Source organism: Cicer arietinum, chromosome 6 (genome assembly GCF_000331145.2).
Source record: "Cicer arietinum cultivar CDC Frontier isolate Library 1 chromosome 6, Cicar.CDCFrontier_v2.0, whole genome shotgun sequence".
NCBI lineage: Eukaryota > Viridiplantae > Streptophyta > Magnoliopsida > Fabales > Fabaceae > Cicer > Cicer arietinum.
Window position 1 is genome coordinate 68,848,561 of NC_021165.2, and position 12,394 is coordinate 68,860,954.

The 12,394-nt window shown below is 31.4% G+C and overlaps 3 protein-coding genes and 1 long non-coding RNA gene across 6 annotated transcripts; 3 read left to right on the plus strand and 1 right to left on the minus strand.

Moving 5' to 3' along the window:
• Window positions 1-1,060: 1,060 nt before the first annotated feature.
• Window positions 1,061-4,186, plus strand: LOC101506127 (uncharacterized). 2 transcript variants are annotated; one of them, XR_012163426.1, is made up of 5 exons: window positions 1,061-1,217; window positions 1,297-1,359; window positions 1,715-2,245; window positions 2,556-3,634; window positions 4,079-4,186. XR_012163426.1 is itself a non-coding variant. In XM_004507307.3 (4 exons), the coding sequence occupies exons 1-4, from the start codon at window positions 1,140-1,142 to the stop codon at window positions 3,576-3,578; spliced, it is 1,695 nt and encodes a 564-aa protein (XP_004507364.1). In that variant the 5' UTR covers window positions 1,061-1,139; the 3' UTR covers window positions 3,579-3,683. The 2 variants fall into 2 exon arrangements, 1 of the variants encoding a protein (XP_004507364.1); XM_004507307.3 differs by lacking the exon at window positions 4,079-4,186 and having other exon boundaries at window positions 2,556-3,683.
• LOC101506458 (uncharacterized) lies at window positions 4,114-7,177 on the plus strand. Its single transcript, XM_004507308.4, has 7 exons — window positions 4,114-4,334; window positions 4,415-4,497; window positions 4,599-4,693; window positions 5,728-5,836; window positions 6,212-6,225; window positions 6,550-6,651; window positions 6,740-7,177. The coding sequence occupies exons 1-7, from the start codon at window positions 4,186-4,188 to the stop codon at window positions 6,860-6,862; spliced, it is 675 nt and encodes a 224-aa protein (XP_004507365.1). The 5' UTR covers window positions 4,114-4,185; the 3' UTR covers window positions 6,863-7,177.
• Window positions 7,178-7,323: 146 nt separating this feature from the next.
• On the minus strand, window positions 7,324-9,512 carry LOC101506783 (uncharacterized). Of its 2 annotated transcripts, none has more exons than XM_004507309.4 (4): window positions 9,274-9,512; window positions 8,595-8,966; window positions 7,839-7,946; window positions 7,324-7,743 (listed from the first exon to the last, which is right to left on the minus strand). In XM_004507309.4, the coding sequence occupies exons 2-4, from the start codon at window positions 8,940-8,942 to the stop codon at window positions 7,441-7,443; spliced, it is 759 nt and encodes a 252-aa protein (XP_004507366.1). In that variant the 5' UTR covers window positions 8,943-8,966; window positions 9,274-9,512; the 3' UTR covers window positions 7,324-7,440. The 2 variants fall into 2 exon arrangements, with proteins under 2 accessions (XP_004507366.1, XP_073225866.1); XM_073369765.1 differs by lacking the exon at window positions 9,274-9,512 and adding an exon at window positions 9,055-9,076.
• Window positions 9,513-11,270: 1,758 nt separating this feature from the next.
• Window positions 11,271-12,388, plus strand: LOC101507121 (uncharacterized). The gene is made up of 3 exons (XR_012163427.1): window positions 11,271-11,463; window positions 11,729-11,800; window positions 12,048-12,388. It is a non-coding gene; the product is annotated as an uncharacterized lncRNA (long non-coding RNA).
• Window positions 12,389-12,394: the final 6 nt, after the last annotated feature.

The following is a 12,394-nucleotide window of genomic DNA, read 5'->3' on the forward strand; positions in this document are numbered from 1 at the left end:
GATTTAATGATGACAAAATTATTTTAAAGATTATAATTATGTTTAATATCTAAATTGTACTCTTAGTGTATCAAAATTAAAAAACATGTTCCTCACCTCCTACTAATAATAATAACATAAATTTCAACCTTACTAATAGTAATAACATAGATCTCAATCTTACTAACAGTAATAACATAAAATCCTAAACCATAAATCATAAACCTTAAATTTTAAATCCTATAACACACGATAAAATAATTTTTTATTTAAATTATAACACTAGACAACCCCATATTTAATAAGACAGAATAATATTTTTTTACAAAAAAAATCAAAACATAAAAAACATATTAATTAAGAGGAATATTATTGTGATAAAACATAAAGAACCCAAATCAATTTTTTTATTCAACAAAAAACACACTAACTTGAAATCAACAATAACATGAAGAATCAACAAAAACATGTCAATGCGAAGAATCCATAAATAATTAATAACCAAAATAAAAATAATAATAAAAACCAACAAAAGTAACATAAAATAAACACATGAAGAACAACAAAAACATAAATAATCAAAACATAAAAGCAACTAACAAGATACAAAAACATCGTAAAGGATGAAAAGGAAAATAAAAACCTAACATATGTAGTATGAGATTCAAATACAGCAGAAAGCAAGGGCATAATTATTGAAAAAGTTTTGGTAAGATTATTGAATGAGAGTTGTATATATATTTTCAACTAAAAAGTCTCACAAAATCTATTCTAGTAAAAAATTCATCAAAATCTGTATATATTTTTAATACCAAGAGACAATGTTTAAGTTATGAATAATTTCAATGGAATATTATCGGATTTTATTGTCTTTTTTAAAAAATCTTAAAAATCTCAATTGAATTTTATAATCTTTTAAAATCTTAATCAAATACTAAATAATTTTTTTAATAAAAAATTATTTTAAATTTTCTTAAAATCCCAATTCAATATATTTCCTTATACAACATTAATCTTTTGAAAAAAATTAAATATATAAAATGCGATGACATTATAAAACTTTAATATTAATATTACAATAAAAAAAGTCATGTTCGTAAAAAAGTAAGTCAAATAAAGAAAGATTAAAAGAAAAACCCGGTAACCGGAGAAGGAAGAAAATGGTGCATGCTTCACTCCCACTCTCCACCCCTTTCAATCCCAAAACCCCTTTATGCTTTTCGCCTTTCCATTTTTCCGTAAGTTCTAAATTTCTTTTTCTTCTTCTAATTTCTAATTTCTAATTTCTTATTTCTAACTTCTCATTTTCATTTGCAGGAATTTCCCAACAAATTATTCTATTTCACTCCTTCGCCAACCGTTCCATCTTATTGCTCTCAGGTCCCCTTTATTTATTTATTTATTATTATTATTTTCTAAATAATCAATTCCACCAAGTTTGTTGTAACCGTTCGCGTGAGAAGTGTGCCTAAAGTGCCCAAATGAAACCACCAAGTTTGTTGAAGATTATATTTTTTTTATTAGGGATGATAAAGTTAGTTAGAGGTAGTTAATAGTAGTTAGGTTGTTAACTTTGTATGCTTCAAATGGATTTTAATTAGGGTAATAAGATTAGCTAGGCCTTAATTAAAATGAAATGGTGTTTATTCATTACTACTTCCTCATTATGACCTACACGTTCTTTCACTACAATTGGTTTTATCAGGCAGTAACAATCCTTTAAATTATTTTACAGAAAAGAAGCATTGCACTGCCAGAAGATAGACAATATGAGACAGTGAACACTGCATCAATCACAAACAACCCCGTTTCGTGCAGCGAGAGTGGCCTACCTCCTCTAGTCAGTGCATTGAAAGCCTCGGCTGAACAAAATGCCGCCACTTTTCACTTTCCTGGACATAACAGAGGCCATGCTGCCCCTGCCTCATTGACTCGACTCATTGGAATAAGACCGTATGTTCATGATTTGCCCGAGCTACCGGAACTTGATAACCTCTTTTGTCCCCAAGGGCCCATATTAGAAGCACAAACAGAAGCAGCCAAATTGTTTGGATCATCACAGACATGGTTTCTTGTCGGAGGTACTACTTGTGGGATCCAGGCAGCAATAATGGCAACCTGTTCACCGGGAGAATTTCTTATTCTTCCCAGGAATTGTCATTTATCGGCTATATCTGCCATGGTATTATCTGGTGCAGTGCCTAAGTACATTGTTCCTGAATATAAAAATGATTGGGACATAGCTGGTGGAGTCACTCCGTTACAGGTGATTCAAATATTATACACTATCACATTTGCCAAAAATTGAGGAGAAAAGAAATTGGCATGCTAGCTTAGTAGTTGGTATGTTACAATAATTTTTCGTATTCATTTAATAAGCAATCTAAATTGTTTTTTTAATTACAATACAGAAGATGAGATTTTTTTAGTTTCCTGATTAAGTGGTTTTTCAGTGCCATCTAAATTGATATTAGATATTCTCTTCAGGCTTGACTCTTTATGTGATCCTATCTAATGTTGTTCTCTCACTCTTTTTTTTGTGTGTGTGTGTGTGGGATGGATGGATTTGGTTGCAGGTATTGAATGCTATCCAGGAACTAGAATTGGAAGGAAAAAAAGCAGCAGCAGTTTTCATCACTTCACCTACTTATCATGGTATTTGCAGTAATTTGAGTGACATTTCTGAGTTGTGTCATTCTCGTAAAATTCCTTTGATTGTCGATGAAGCTCATGGTGCACATATAGGATTTCATTCTGAACTGCCTAGCTCAGCCCTCCAGCAAGGGGCTGATTTAACTGTACAGTCCACTCACAAGGTTCTTTGCTCTCTTACTCAGTCATCGATGCTTCACATGTCAGGAGACATTGTCGATAAGGGAAAAATATCTAGGTGTCTCCAAACCCTCCAAACCACAAGTCCTAGTTACCTGCTTTTGGCATCCCTAGATGCTGCTCGAGCTCAACTTAGTGAAAGCCCCGATATTGTATTCGACCGAGCCATTGAATTAGCAAAAGAAGCAAAGTGCTCGCTAAAACAAATCCCTGGAGTCTCAGTGCTTGAGAATTCAAGCTTTCCAACCTTTCCTGCAATTGATCCATTGCGGCTTACTGTAGGTTTTTGGGAGCTCGGTTTATCAGGTTACGAAGCCGACGAAATCTTATACAGGGATTTTGGAATCGTCTGTGAACTCGTTGGGAATAAATCTATCACTTATGCACTTAATCTTGGAACTTGTAGGGACCATGTCCAAAGGCTCTTATCGGGAATAAAGCATCTAGCTGCAACATATTCTTCCATTCAGCAACCCGAAGACAGAGTGGTTACGGACGATGCACCCTTTGATGATATAATCATGAGTCTGATCCCTAGAGATGCCTTTTTTGCAAGTAAAAGAAAAGTACCGGTGAAGGAGAGCATTGGTAAGGTTGCGGGGGAGCTTGTATGTCCGTACCCTCCAGGCATACCGGTATTGATCCCTGGCGAGGTTATTACTGAGAGAGCTGTCAATTATCTACTCCATGTAAGAAGTAAAGGGGCTGATATCAGTGGAGCATCTGATCCCTTACTTTCTTCTTTAGTTGTTTGTGATGTATTGTAAAAATAAGTGGTGAGAAGCACCTTGAAGATTTATAAGCTTATAAAGATTTTCTTTTTGTAAGTAACAAATCATAAATTTATTTAATTGTAGAGTTCTTATAAGTAAGAGTTAATTGCATTGGGGTCTATAATTAAATTAATTATTTGAATTACTGAATGGTCAAAATATTACTCAGTGCAGACTCTCTTTTTTAATACATTTAATTTTAAGCATACAGCAGAAGAGAAAAATCGTTGGGACAACAATTGAATTTCTGAGAACTCCATGGAAAAAAAATAGTAATTGGAACTGGTCTTTTTAACCATCTTCAGTGCATCATTCCTAATGCAATTTAGATTTTTTTTATAGACAAATAACAGTAAATTAGTTGACAAAGATTGAACCATAGACCTCCTAATTCTGACTATGAACCTTGTTAGTCATAATAAGTATCCTTTGATGAAGGTGTAATATGAGTTGTGGATAAACGACAAATTTTTATTTTGCACTTTTTACCGCAGTAAATTAGGATCCAATTAACCCCATCGCAAATGAGAAACGGATAAGGTATGAGCATTGGTAGAGACCAAAAAAGGGGACATGAGTCGTAGAAAGACAGAACAGAAACATGACGATGATTACTTCCAATTCCATTACACTTGGAGGAGTTGCTTCATTCACTACTCGCAACTTTTGCTACGGTCACATGTATCTTTCCAATCCAAATGCAAAATTAAGAGGACCCACCTTTTCTCTCAGCTTCTCCAGGGGAAAAAGGTACCCAATTACTTCACATATTTATTTTACTTCTCCTTCATGTCTGAGAATCTTATTTCACTTATGTTTTTTTGTTGCAGCTTAGATATTTTCTCTTCTCCCACTGCGACAACAATACCAACACTCAGACATCTCAATACGCCAATTTCAGCTGTTAATTCAGGTTAGTTTTAATATCCATTTTCCTTTATTTACTGTTCTTTGCTTCTATATATATATATTTAATAACCTGTTCTAAACTAATCTTATGCTTTTACTTTGTAGGTTTAGAAGCATCAATTACAGACCCCAATGATATTTCAGACTTCTTAACAGATGCCACAGTAGTTGCAGAAGCAGAAGATGAAGATAAGATACAAGTGAGTGAGCATGCACCAAAAATTGTTCTATGTTTCTCTTGATATGTTCTGCCATATCTTGTCTCTATTCAAAACTCTCATTTTTTTCTCCTACAGAGTGCAATGACCAAGATAATAAGCTGTTATTTGTGAAACAAATGTGTGTGTCTCTCTGTGCATCTTTGAATTGACTTATTTGAACTTATCTATTGACATAAGCACTGGTAAGACTGGTTGGGGGAGCTTATGAAAACAACTTATGACATGTTCGTAAGATGTTTTCAGCTTATTTTCATAAGCTCTCCCACTTAAAGCTTACAAGGAAACATTTTGAGTTTATTTTATCTTTTGTTATAGAAATAACTTATGCATAAGTACTTTTTCCTTTTTTGAGATAAAAATAGGAAAAGAAGCAAAAAAATACCACTTGAAAAATACAATTGAAAATGATGCATTCATGAATCCATTATTATTTACGAACAAAAAGCAACATATAGTTACGTAGGTAAGAAATCAATCCGTCATATTTGACATCTACCCATCCTGTGATTCCAAATCAACAGATTTTTTGATCATGTGATTAACACATATTCTATAAGAACATAATTAAGTTGTTTATCCAAACAGGGTCTATATGAATCAACTTGATGAACTAGGATCAATTAAAGCTTTTAGTAGTCTTCATGCCTGATTAATCGCCTTCTCTGTGGGATTTACTTTATTTATGTCATAATAATGTACTCCACTATATTACTTTTGTTTGTCCAATTAGATTAAAACTGAAGCTGATTTTTCTATCAACATATGTTTAATTGTTATCCAGACATTACCACTAGTAATACAAATTGCAGCTTCAAATATAAACAAATTGTGGCTAGATATATTGCTACAATAAGCATTTTTATTTTCCCTTTAACCTCCTCCTTTTATCATGTAAAATATTTTTGTGATGAGTGTTTCTATAAATTACAGCATCATGTTAGTTATATGTTTTCATATTCTTTTACCCTGCTGTTTTGGGAATTTATTTTGTAATCTCATGGCTTAAATGGCAGCTAAGAGTGGAATTGAATGGTGATCAAACAGAGAAGGTATTTGACCGGATCCTCATAAACTTAGGTCGTACTACCCCACCAGTTCCTGGATTTCGCGTGCAAAAAGGAGGTAAATGGCTGCGTTATTAATAAAGATCAATACCATGCACCTAACTACATACACTTAATATATGTAGTGGTTATTGCAATTTTCACTTTCATGCCCTATTATGATTCATATATTGTAATACATGCCATGAACTCACACATGAGCTTGGCATTTGCTGCAAGATACCTCCCCCATTTAAAAACCCGTATACTCAATTACATCTAGAGGCGCTGCCTATTTAAATTGATTATATATTTCTTGCTGTTGATATTATTTTACATGCGATTCATTCTTTTGTTCATCATAGTTCAGAATTTTATCTGCATAAGAAATTGAAGTTCATGACTTTTAACTTAATTACTTTGTACATGCCTTGCAATGTGTGAACTGCTCCAGGGAAATCATCAAAGGTGCGCAATTTACAATGAAGTTTTATATTTGATGATTAATTGTTTTAGTATCTTTTGAACCATAAATTATTCACTCATTCTTCTGTAATATTGTTTGTAACATCAATGTAGTTAAAATGTTAGAATTAAGTCATTCATTGCTTGGATAGTTAGTTCTTTTTTCTATCAATAATCTTTCCCTGGGATTGAATTTTCTCTCAAAATAATTCTTTTGACAAGACAATCATTCTTGGAGAACTGGTGAATGCAACTGAACATCCGTAGATTATGATCATATATGTTTTATTCTTCGTTGAAGATGATTTGGTTAGGAAATGCATGCAGATCCCAAAAAGCTTCCTTCTACAGATGCTTGGGGAAGAACGTGTCACTAAATTTGCAATACAAGAAATACTCAATTGTACCATGGCTGATTATGTAAAAAAGGCAAGTTAATTTTCTCCTCCATATGTGGCTGTCATGGATATATATAAACTTATATTCGTATTTTCCACATTTAATTCCCCTATGCCAGGAAAACTTGGATGTGAAGGACAGGAAGGTTAACACTGTTCAAACGGTAGGAGAACTCAAACAATCATTCACACCAGGAAAAGAATTTGTCTTCAATGTTTTAATCGAGCCTGAAAATTCCTAAGGTAAATAACTTGTTATGAGGGATCTAGCTGTTGTGCATAACCAGATTGATGATTATCAAGCAACAAGATTTGTCTCAAGCAACGATATGCAGCTTAAAGAGTTATTTTAATGGTTAGTTAGATGAGCTCATAAAAGTAAAGGTGAAACATTCTGCCACGAAAGTTACAGAAAAAATGTACTTGTAATTCGTCGTTCGATTATTTATCCTGATTTTGGGGTGATACTAAACCAATAGAATGATATATTGCAGATATTGAATATCTTTAAAGCCTTTTAAATTAAATAGCGACTTGTCAATTACGACCTTTGATTCTATGCCCTTGTCATTTTTGTCTACTGTGCATTTTTGTTTATTCAACATACCTACATGTTTCTGCGTAACATGATTTCCTCAGTGTAGGATCAAAATAATTGCATCTCTTGTAGAAAATCCCAATCAATAACTTTAGACTAAATAGAAATAGCCAAGTTGTCGAGGATTTTGAATTCAAAGAAGCAGGGATGACAATCAAACTCTCACAAAGAAGAGCTAAAATGGTACAGTCTCCTATGCATATAAACTGGAAATATGGAAACTTAAAAAAACTTGTTATATGGCCCTATAATGGAATTGCGAAGGCCGGAGAATAGACCATAGAGGGAGTACTGCCGTAGATTTTTCACTTCATACCAAGAATTTAGAGCGTCGAGATTCTTGTCAGTCCCTGAGAATGTTAACTGTATGCCAATGTTGCAGGAAATGTCACCATTCGTTTGACACTTTGTGTTTGGCACTGCACAGTCTTGCTTATTCAGGCAAACGCTTCCACCAGGACATGAGCCACAGCCGAAACTCTTCCAGAACAAGTTTTGAAGTGTTCCCTCATGAAATTCAAGAACCTGTCAATCAACCAACATACAAATTCAAAAATTACATTTCTAAAGGGAAATTATGTTCATATAAAAGCATAAATTTGCCATGTCAAATGATATACCAAAGTGAAACTGGTAATTGTGTGACTGTCGTCGGCAAACATAATTGGTAGTGACCTTGCTGCATATTTCTGTCCAGCAAATGCAACCATATATCCACCAGTTGTGGCCTGATAAACCATCAAAATTAGTAGAGAACAAACAACAAAAGTTTGCCGAAGAATATGTGGCTGCAGGACTGTTCAGCTTTGAAATCATAACAAAGAAACAACTCTTCCAATGGAACCATGCATGTAATAAATTATCGAGGATTTTTGTCTAGGAATATAGTATAACATGACAGAGAATATATGATGTCTTAAGTGCTATCAATCAAGCCCAACGTTTTAATTCTAAACCTAAATCTTTTAGGTACAACTTTATATCTGATATCATTAACTAATTATAATGCAATTCCCTAAGATTGACCTTATGCAATTACCAGAGCACATGATAGTATAGAGAACCATACCCAAAAAAACTATAAAACCAAAGTACTTATAAACCGATTATCTGTTTGAATAAACAACTTATGTAAAACATTGTCATATAAGTGCTTATGTATAGGCCATTTTCTATGGAAATAAATTATTTTGGAAAGTTTATAGAAATAACCTGAAAACAATTTATGAACATGTCATAAGTTGTTTTCATAAGCTTTACCAAACAATCTCACAAACGTCAATACCAGTAGATAAGCTCAAACCGAGTCATGTAAATAGCATCTGTTATATACATAAAGAATTTGGTTTTAAATCATGAAGACAAAAACTGCATACCGGGTTTAAGGTACTCTTGTTAATGGTGAGTAGAGAGATTTCATCAACCTTTGGCCTAAACACAGCAAGTTGTGCTCCTTTGTTTGGGAGGTCAAGGCGAGAGTCGCAAGGCGAAAGCTGAGGACCATTATCAGGGGTGAAAGTTTGCTTGTTTGAAAATGCAATGCCAAAGGTAAAACCATCATCTTTCTGAACTTTAGCATCATGACATGGACTATAAACATCATTTGTATCAGCTGCATCTGCAACAAACATAGCCATCACAACAATAACAGCAATCAACTGTTTCACCAAAGATGTTTTCCTTATCTTGAACATGGCAGAAGAAACTTCTTCATCCATCCCCATCTTCTTCAATTGGGTTATCAATCTCTGATCAAATATTGAAACTAGTTAGGTAACATGGGAAAAAAATTGTCTCACAAAAAAGAAGAAGAAAAAAATCATTTTTTTGGTCAACCTAGAAAAGAACAATATTTTGAGGTGATGAAAACTAAGTTGTGTCAACATGTCTTTAATTAATAATTAATAAATTGTAATTGGTGGATTAGAATGTACGTGAGGCACATAAATCCATGATTATATGATAGATTAAACAAGAAGAATGGTAAGAGGCATTTAAATAAAATAAAAAACAAAATCAACAATAACTTAAGAGTCAAGGAACCGATTTCCATACCTTAAAATAAACGAGTTTCGAATCTCAAGAATGTTGAAGAGATCCAAAGTTGAGGTAATATGGCTTGTATATGATTCCAACACATGGAAAAAAAGTCAACTAATCAAGGAATGGTGGTGGCAAAGAAGCGGTTATTGAAGTTGTTTTTTTAACAGTTGTTAATAACATAAAAAACTCTGTTTGTTTGCTAATCGGAAATGCAAATTCTAAGGGAGAAAACCAGAACGAATATTTCTGTAATTTATCAAAGAAAAATGAGCTAAGAGGATGTTAGAATTTAACATTCAATAATTATATAGGGCCATATTATAATAAATATTATATTGACTATTTTTATTGTTTTTATTTTATGTTGTTGACTAGAGATAATACCCCGTGCAAAGTTAAAATATATTTAATTTTAAAATAATTGAATTACATTTAAGAATATGTAAAAGGAATTAAATGTACAAAAATATTAATTTCAGAATTGAGTCAAACAAAACAATGTAAATAAATTATATATATCTTTACCTTTTAAATTTTGTCTTCTAAACTTTTCATCAATTTTTTTCTATTTTCTCTCTTCTTAGACTCATTTTACTTTTTGCAAATGATGCATGTTGAAGAGGATCCTACTTCTTGCGAATTCGCAATCAAAAGATTACCAATTGTAGGAAATTTGGGTAAACTCCTTTTTTTAATGGATGTTCTAATTAGATTAATTTAATTCGATGTCCAAATTTATTAAAAGTATATAGTTTAGTTTGGTTCGAATTGACTTTTTTTTTTGAATAAATTCTAAACTGACGTATATACGGAATTGATTTGATTTGAGTTGATTGGGTTACATTACAAATAATTATATTTAAAATATTATATTAAAATTTCAAAACTTGAAACAGTGAAAATGAAAAAAAAGTGTGATTTATATAATCTTAATTTCTAAGTCTTTATCCTAATTTTTATATTTTTCCTAAAATCCAAAAGATTATATAGGGAAAACTTAGTTAATACCTTACGCGATTTCATATTTTATTAAAATATATATAACAATAAAATGTCACTATCTGTAGTGTACAGTAGAAATTATCACAAAGGAAGGAACAGCTGGTTTCATTGTTCATACATTTGAAATCAAAATTCACACAATAAAATATAAAAAGTTATTAATTTAGGTTATTTTTTAAATTTAATTATTTTATTAAATGATTGATCAACAATTTTAAAAGTTAAAAAGATTTTTTTTTTTGCATTTGATAAAGAGATGTTGAATAATTAAATATTTATTAAATGAAAATTATCAAGAATTTAATGTAAAACAGTATGAGATGTAAGTGGTTAAATAATTATTTAGTTATTTATATACAGATATTTTTATTGATATTGAAAATAAAAAAATAATTCAATGCTTTAAAATATGAAAAACAATAATAAAAATTATTATGATGCATAATTATGCTTTAAAAAAAAATTAAAATTTTATATATTTGGACCTCGATACACAAAATTTCTGATCAAAATTCTATATACATACTAATACTATATATGTAACCATGACTATTTTTGTGCATGTATGGGCCAGTGGCTCTTTCATGCAAATTTTTTGATTCCACAATCCTATTTACAAATTTCAATTATTTTCTCCCATCTTATGTTGGCCCCCACAAAAGATCTTCTCCTAATTTTAATCACTAACATGCAATATATATTCATGTCTTTTTTTTATCAGATTAATTTTTCAACAAAACTTTTTGTCAGTTTTTTTTTCAACATTTCCTTATCAATTATAACAATAAAAAAAAACAATAAAAAATTAAAAAATAAATAAACGAAGTCCATTGTTCATAATAAGATTCATCATCTCACCTAGGCCCAAAATTAAATAAATATTAATGAAAAATAAAAGCTATGAAAGGAAAAGCAGTGGCATGCATGATAATGATGGGTTCCTAACTTCCTATTTTTATCCCCCAAATTCTTATTTTTGCTACTTACCATTTTCAGCTAGCCTCCATATATGTGGTCCTTAATTTGATTTGATGATCTTTTGCTATTATTTTTCTTGCTAATGACAGAACCAACATTAATTTATATAGGAATAAATAAATTTTGAAAAACTTTAGGTGTTGAAACTTGAGACTATACTTTATTCAAAAGGGTTTTTAATTTCAAGTCCATCTCAAGTTTCACCCTTTTCAACTCCTTAAGGTTCTCTCTTTATTTCTTTAGCTTCTCATATGTTTATAGCTTTTCTGCTTCTTTTTATTCAACTTGTTCATTGTACTTAAATGCAGGGGTATTATTTTAGCTGTTACATTTTTTTTTATGCTTTTCTTCTGATTTAATTTCTGTTTGTTTTTCAAAAAGTTGACACTAGTTGTGCTTTTTTTTTTTATCATTTTGTTTATTCTATATAATGAAGTTTATCTTTACATATATAAAAAATAAAAAAAAAAACAAAAAAAAAAAACAGATGGAACATGATCAGCAAGACAAGCCATCATCCTTCTTCACTATCATCAAAGATCAAAACACCAACCGCATGGTAATTGATTTGTAATTTTGCTTATGCTTTTATTTTCTACCACATCATCATGTGTATGCTATGTTACATTTTGTTCTTAATTTTCTATTAAGAAATATTTGTCTTTCTTTGGATGCTTATGATAAGTGTGAATTTTAACATTAATATAATCACAAAAAATATGTCATATAGTGAACGATTTAGAGATCGAAAAAAATTGCTTCTTGTAAAGCTACCATGATTTTTCTTTTTTTGCCATAATTTTCAGAAAGTACCACAGAAAATTGTTATGTGTTTAGATGAAGGGTTGTGGAGAAAAGCATTTATTTTTTTAATAGGCCCTTGTGGTGAGAAATGGAAAGTGAGTATTTTGAAGGAAGGAAATGAGTTATATATGCAAAATGGTTGGAAAAAGTTTATGAAAGATAACTCAGTGGTGCATGATGAGTTCTTGCTTTTCACATATGGAGAAAAGAGATTTCAGGTGCAAATTTTTGGGAAGAATGGAATTGAGAGACCATGTGTCAAGAAAGAACAAGTACAAGAAGAACAAAAAGTTGCACCAATTGTGGCCAAGAAAAAGAGGGGTAGACCAAGAAAAATTCATATTCCTGC

What these genes read in the sequence shown, in the direction of transcription:
- LOC101506127 (XM_004507307.3), top strand. Translation starts at nt 1,140, where the DNA reads ATGGTGCATGCTTCACTCCCACTCTCCACCCCTTTCAATCCCAAAACC. An exon ending in TTCCATCTTATTGCTCTCAG is followed by an intron (nt 1,360 to 1,714) that starts GTCCCCTTTATT and finishes ATTATTTTACAG; the next exon opens with AAAAGAAGCATTGCACTGCC. An exon ending in GTGGAGTCACTCCGTTACAG is followed by an intron (nt 2,246 to 2,555) that starts GTGATTCAAATA and finishes ATTTGGTTGCAG; the next exon opens with GTATTGAATGCTATCCAGGA.
- LOC101506458 (XM_004507308.4), top strand. Translation starts at nt 4,186, where the DNA reads ATGACGATGATTACTTCCAATTCCATTACACTTGGAGGAGTTGCTTCA. An exon ending in AGCTTCTCCAGGGGAAAAAG is followed by an intron (nt 4,335 to 4,414) that starts GTACCCAATTAC and finishes TTTTTGTTGCAG; the next exon opens with CTTAGATATTTTCTCTTCTC. An exon ending in AAGATGAAGATAAGATACAA is followed by an intron (nt 4,694 to 5,727) that starts GTGAGTGAGCAT and finishes CTTAAATGGCAG; the next exon opens with CTAAGAGTGGAATTGAATGG.
- LOC101506783 (XM_004507309.4), bottom strand. Translation starts at nt 8,942, where the DNA reads ATGGGGATGGATGAAGAAGTTTCTTCTGCCATGTTCAAGATAAGGAAA. An exon ending in ACAAGAGTACCTTAAACCCG is followed by an intron (nt 7,947 to 8,594) that starts GTATGCAGTTTT and finishes ATGGTTTATCAG; the next exon opens with GCCACAACTGGTGGATATAT. An exon ending in CAATTACCAGTTTCACTTTG is followed by an intron (nt 7,744 to 7,838) that starts GTATATCATTTG and finishes GTTGATTGACAG; the next exon opens with GTTCTTGAATTTCATGAGGG.